General features: G+C 39.7%; 1 protein-coding gene across 1 annotated transcript; it reads right to left on the bottom strand.

The window, feature by feature from the left end:
• Positions 1 to 1747: 1747 nt before the first annotated feature.
• On the bottom strand, positions 1748 to 6102 carry LOC139126392 (uncharacterized). Its single transcript, XM_070692456.1, has 4 exons — positions 4754 to 6102; positions 4290 to 4550; positions 3785 to 3879; positions 1748 to 3652 (listed from the first exon to the last, which is right to left on the bottom strand). Exons 2-4 carry the CDS (start codon positions 4306 to 4308, stop codon positions 1748 to 1750), a joined length of 2019 nt encoding a protein of 672 aa, XP_070548557.1. The 5' UTR covers positions 4309 to 4550; positions 4754 to 6102.
• Between the last annotated feature and the right edge of the window lie 812 nt (positions 6103 to 6914).

The raw sequence follows: 6914 nt of genomic DNA, 5'->3' as shown, positions 1-6914 counted from the left end.
TTAAACATCACAAAACTGTTTTTTACCAAAAAAACGTAAATTTGCATTTTTTCAAGTAAAGAGTGAGGCGATGTTTAATGGTTTACTTTCAGTGAAAAAAACATTGAAACATCTCTCTTTTCATGACATGACATCCACATACATTTATTGGAAATGTCTAAAATGTATATTTTAACCAAAACTGCAGTTTGTAAGCTTTTTTCACTAAAATTGAAGACATACTTAAAGGGCATTTCACATGATTTTAGTGAACTGGTTACTGATCCGATATGAAAAGTGTTATGTGTTTTGTTATTCCTTCTTGAAAAAAACTGATTAGTGTTTATTTTTTGTGCAAAAGTATTCGTAATTACCAAATATGGAGAAATCTTAGGATCTACCATTCTAGTGATTTTGACCATTATGTGCTAAACTCTTTCAGAGTATATGATCAAAATAAAATGGACGTATGAAAATATGAGAAGGAGAAATGACCACATTTGTTAGACATTTAACTGGTTTTTATTCTCCCTGTTTTCGTGAATGCATCAATCAACAGAAATACATTTCGATAGGCTGAAAATTTGAAATTTGAAATTTTCTGCATTTAAAAGACAGAGATATTCCTCATATTTCTCTTTCATTAGCAAGTATTGTTCAATTTGTTATCACTATGACTGAGCGTTCTATTTCGTCTCCCATACAGTTAATTAGTTCATTCAATGTCACTTTCTATGTCTGAGAAGCTATCATTCTCTTCATATCCCAGTTCACTTTCATCAATGTTTGTTGTGTTGTACAGGAAACACACTGACACAGCTCTGTGCAAAACAATTCCACTTCTCTACACGAACATCTTGATGAGCATCTAGACTTCTTGCATTTACAGCTTACAAATTGATGATAGAATCTGGTGCAGGGGGAGTTGTCATCCACTGGATTGATACATCCGAGTCTTGCACTATCCATCCATGTCCATGTGGGCTTGGTGCATCCATTTTGGCTTGCAAACATCGCCTGTAGATTGCTGTTTGGTAGTTTGCACGCTGTGTATGCAATTTCAGGCTGTCTTTGTTTGGAGGGAGGGCACCATCACTTTGTAGGCCAAGACGAAAGCAATTGTATCTTGCTTCATTCACATTACTGCATCGGCTTTGTCCATACAAATCACAGACAAAGCACTCTATTTGTGTCATCAGTGTATCAGACAATGTCCATGACATTCCTAACTCATGGAATGTACAAGTGTAGGTAGCACTTCCCAGCAGCAGTTTTATCATCTTCTTCTTGCCTTTGCCTTTGAAAGCACTCACGCTATCACAGCCAGAGAACACATGAAGGCTGAGGAGAGCCAGGGCAGTCTTGTCTCCCAAAGACTCTGATATTTTGTTTACATGCAGTATTTTACCATTTTTGCTGGTTTGATGAAGGAACAGCTGGCCCTGTAATTGATGAGCACAACTCACAGCTAACATCAAGACATCTGTATCAGGACTGCGAATGACAATGTTGTCTGCCTCCCCAATGTATGATGCATGTTGAGCATGGAGTAGTAGTCTTGTGCCAGCGTCTTCATGGTCACAATACAATTCTGGTATTTCAGTTACATCCATGACACCATCTGCAGATTGCAACCTGTAGCATAACTCGCCATTGGTAACATACATGGTGATACCCTGCAGGCATTCTGATTCATATTCTTTCCATGATTCAAACAGAAAGAGTAGGAGAGATTCCTTATTCTTACCAGAGGCAAGATACTTTTGAACTACCTTGGCATCTTTATAGTTGGTCTTGTGATCCGGATCTCAGTAAGGGTACCTGTCGTTGCCCTACGTTTTCTCTCTGCATCTTTTATGGACTGTTCTCTGTACTGATCGATGACAAAGTCAATTCTTGTGGCACCATACTTAGCGGCGATTGCTCTCAACTGGTAAAATATGCTGGATGCAAATTCTCCAAATGTCGCCGGTATCCTACTCTGTATTTGTATCATAGCCATAGCATCAACCATAATGGCAGTCTTGCCTTTGAAACTGAGGTCAACAACAGCTTCTGGAAATGTTGCCTCCAGATGATGAGCAAGAACAGCTTTATTTGTCTTGGTCATTGTCTCATCAAAGTTAGCCAACATTGCTGGAACAGGGCCTAGTGGGTATGTCAGGGCATCATGAAGATCAAGTTGTCGTACCTGTGCAATCAACAGCATTCTCTGGAGAAGATTTCTATTTTCTTTCAGTGACAAGCAGTTCATGGTTACTTTTGACTTTGGTTTCTTGGATATATCTGCAAACGTTTTCCCTCGTACCACGGACATTTTGTCAAACAAATCTTTTACTCCTTGTGTCAGACGCTCATTCTCAAACTGTAGGTAGGCCTCTTCACCTCTTGAATATGCATTGGTAAGATCTGATGTGATCTCTTCACTAGCTAGGGCACCAGCTGTAAGATGAACTAATTGACTATCTTTATCACTTGTGAACGGTGACCCGACTGACAGCAAAGTTGACATCACTTCCTGCACATCAGACTCATCTCTCTTCATTCTAGATTGTGTCAGGTCTTTGTATTCTGACTGCTTGTCTGTCTTACCAGCTTGGGTGAAGCAACCTGTTGTGATAGCTGAACGTGCCGGATGACTGAGAATCCATCGGTTGAGTGCACCCTTGTTCTGCGTGAAACCAACCAGACCACCTTTGGTCTTCGACTCACGATTAAAAGTCTGCTCGATGACTTGATCACATGCTGTCATTGAAAATGGATGGTCACATGATCGCTGTACAGCAAATTCACCTTCACAAAATTTCTCATATACATGGGGATGTGCTTGTGGCAGAGCTAACATTTCCTGCAGATAGACTGGAAGATAACGTGAATAATTGACCTTCCCATAGGCAAAGTACCATGGTAACATCTGTCGTATAGCAGCTAGATGTAAATGCCAGTCCCCCTCACGTGTACCTCTGATGAATAGGAGTAGTAGCTGTACCATGTTCAAATACGAACTCCAGAAAGCATAATTGACGTTGCTTTCACAGCACTTCTGTATGTGGTCTGTGTATTTCTGTTGTAACTGCTTCATTTCTTCTGTATTAACTGCATCGATGAACGAATGGAGGTAGCTGTCTCGAAGATCAAGCAGGTAAGCAATCACCGGTAAATGTTCCTCTTCAGTCAAGCTGTCGAGGAATTCATTAAAGCGGAGACGGTGCATAGCCTCTGCAACCAGTTTATGGCAGCGAACACTTCGGTTGTAATGATGTCCGCTCATTACACCATTGACTGAACCTTGGGCTAAAATACCAGATTCTATCATGATATCCTCCAAGCCAGCATCTCTGAAGCGCTTTCCTATTGCAGAAAGAAATGACATAGCCGTGTGAAATTCTCCAAGACATAGAATTAGGCGTTGTGCGTACTCTTCATTCTGCCATCGGATTTCCTGTGCCTTTGAATAAATTGCCAGATCCATATTAAGTACCACACTTTGCAGGCGGAGTTTATTGGCGATGTCAACACTTGTACTCAGTACTGTGTTTATTGTGGACTTGTCTGTTGGACTGGCATCTATCACTGGTAGGTAGCCAATTTTGCTGACAGGCCGGATGATGTTGCTTGAGAGTTGCTGATTAAATCCAGTCCATGCCGGCAAAGTCACATTACCTTCCTCGACCTAGTAATGGAAAAATGAAAAAATCAAAGTGCAACCTTTTAAAGTAGAAACAAAATGTAGAAATAAAAATATCAACAATCATGTGTAATTAAGGGATTGAAGACTTTGCCGACTGAATTAGTCAATACAAACCTGCACAGTTTTGCACATCCAAAATGCCAAGTCTTTAGTAAGTGGGATATCAGTCACGCTGTCCTTGCTTCGAAGCATGCAGTCAGCATCTGACCCTACAAGTAGCATGAAAAAAATTGTTGTATTGAACTGGATATTATTTGTATGATATTAACAATGTTATATCTTCTGATTATAATGAAATTTGAAAATTTGTAATAATAACTCTTCTATGAAACTATTACAATAAGAAAATGGACACTAACATGCAAAGTATTCATACAATTACAATATTAAACAGTAAGATAATGCATATTGGGGTTTATTAAAGGGATATCATTAAATTGGGGTAAAAGACACTGTATATATGAAAAGTAATTGGTTTGATTGTTTATGTATTGTGAAAACTGTATAGATGTAAAAATGATGAAGGTTTTGGATGAAGGGGAAGGGCAAGTAGGGCACCGTGCAATATGTGCAATAAATGGCAACATTTCATTAATGAGTGTGCACTTATAGTACTTACAACTGTAATATAAGACCATTACATCATGATACGTGGTGACTGTGATGATTATCGTATTTCACAATGTACAACCTGACGGTGCAGGGCCATGGCGGGGTTTACCATGGTACTCAATAATGTTGCTTGGTGGAGCAGTAAGTGTCCTTTGCTTTGACTTTGTAATGGCAACTGCAGTTGAAAGGTTGACAGCAGTACTATCAGCTTCATCTCCAGAGTTCCTTTGAATTATGATTCCATTGGTGTTATGAGTTGTACCTTTTCCTACAATGAATGAAAAAAAAATATTGTAAAAAATTACAATATAAGTGTGCAATTATCTCCTTGTAGTAAAACTACAAAAAGTAACAGGACATCAATACTTTTCAAAGTCATTTTTTAAAATTTTGTCCATGGTGTCTTGTCATAAAATCAAAACCTTTAAAAATAAAAAGCTAACTACAGTATGTGTATCTGAGTCTACTTACCACTTAGAGTTTCTTCACCAAAATCATTATTGTCCCAAACTAAGGTGGTAAACACTTCTTGACAAAATCCTGGTGGCAAACCATCACTGTGAAGTTGTTGAAGAGCCAGTGCTGTGTCATGCTCTAAAACCGATGAATGTGAAATACAGTGGCCCAAACCATTCAGCAATCCTATCAAAGATGAAGACCCTGTCATGTGACGCACTGCCATACCAAGGGACAAGTGTTTTGGGGTGACTTTCCGTCCTCGAGATGACAAGAATATTAAATCCTGACATATCGATAACAATTTGTTTTCTACATCTGCTGGGACATCCACACGTTCACTTGTAAGAAAGTCCTGTGATGTGCCAGTACACCAAGCTAGGAAATTGAACAGCTTTGTTGGCACAATACTTCTACTTTGCTGTATTGTAAGGTCTTCTTCCCTCGGAGGCCAGTTATTAACGCCTTCTGTTTCATCAATAATACTGTGAATATTCATTGCAGTGTGAATCATCTCAAGCCTTTCATCTTGGCTGTTATCATAGCTTGTTGTCATCGACTGTGGTTCCATTTCATTTTCACTCTCTTCACTTTCAGAATCTGTATCGGTAATATTCAAGATATGAAAATCTGCAGCAGAATCTTCCCTTGTTGCCATCAGTACTTCGCATTGCCGATACTTAGGTCGAATAAACACAAGTTTGTCACCAAACCTTGTTTGCAGTCTTCTTTTCAGTGACGAGTTTTTATACGTGGATGCATCTATGTCTTCATCATCATTGATCATTTTAATGAACATATTTCTCATCACGTCCATTGAAATGCACTCCCTGCCCTCAATAATTCTCTTCTGTATAACTTCATCGCAAAATTTCTTAAAGGATGGCGCGTACATGATACTGCTGTCTTCCTCTGCTTTTTTCTGGTACGTGTTAGTTACGCATCTGGTATAACTTTTGTAACATGATCTGTGATACTTCACTTCAATACTCACTAAGTCTTGACCTCTGAGTTGAATCAAAAGTTTCTCATCTTTCCTATATTCGGCGGCTTTAATTAATGTACGTCCGTCAGTTTCACATGACGTAAGTTTTTCAGTTAACTTCTTTCTTGTTATCGGATCACGTCTTTGTTTCCGACGTCTGCACAAAATGCATATCGGTGGTAACACATGTATACTTCGGCGTTTTGCTGCCAATATTGAGGTGGAAGTAGAGTTGGATCGAAGGTGTCGCTTTTTAGGAGAAACATGGCATTGACCATCGTTATCAAGTTCTGTCGGCTCACTTGATTTGCTTGTTAAAAGCGTTTTTCGCAGAGTACCTTTCTCTTTGCGTGTCCGTGCCTGAGTAAGCCGGTGTTTATCTGTGAAAAGCTGATAACATACACGGTGAAAGCCCGCCCGATCTCGGCATTCAGCGCTTACCTGCAATGCTATTTCCTGCTCCAAACCATCAGAATCCTTCCATACTTCAGTACATTGAAGCAATTTAGCCCATGATTTATCTGTGAAGGAACAAATAGGCTCCTTTCTTTTCGTCTTCACGACGTGGCATACACACTGCATATCAACAGGGGCGGCCATTTTGTGCGACTATATAACGCATTGTTTGATTGGACCATGTGCAGGGAATGTTGCCGCAGCCGCCAATGAGAACGTTTGTTACTATCGGGAACAAAGCTCCTGACCTTTTACCCCTATTTGCATCTGCTTCGTTTTTTGAGACTTTTCGGTCAAATTTAGCGCAACGCCCCAGCAAACGGGATTGAAAATTGACTTTTCTGTAGCTCCTAAGCTAGGATTTATGAATGGAGTTGATAAAAAGAAGTTCTCTCAATTATGAAACATTTTTGAAACGATAGACCGGGTCGGCCCACAAACTAACAGAATGGGTGACAAATTATTAGTCTAACAAAGAATTCACCTACATAGGTAACTCATTTAATCTTGACCAAACACGCCACAAGACACACCTTGTGTCGGCCCCACAAGAAGAAAGTCCACGTCACTGCAGCTCCTGCGAACAGTGACTTGTCTTGATTGCTACGTTGACCCGTGCCGTGTTGAGAAACTGGCAAATGAACTGTGACTCATGCATGTTTCACAGATGTATGCAATATTTATACTAGCACAGCACCAGTGCCTAACTAGCAATAACTTAGCCATCCTACTTAT

Source organism: Ptychodera flava (genome assembly GCF_041260155.1).
Source record: "Ptychodera flava strain L36383 chromosome 3 unlocalized genomic scaffold, AS_Pfla_20210202 Scaffold_27__1_contigs__length_13241970_pilon, whole genome shotgun sequence".
In the NCBI taxonomy this organism is placed as follows: Eukaryota; Metazoa; Hemichordata; class Enteropneusta; family Ptychoderidae; genus Ptychodera; species Ptychodera flava.
This window is presented reverse-complemented; position numbering and strand designations above follow the sequence as displayed.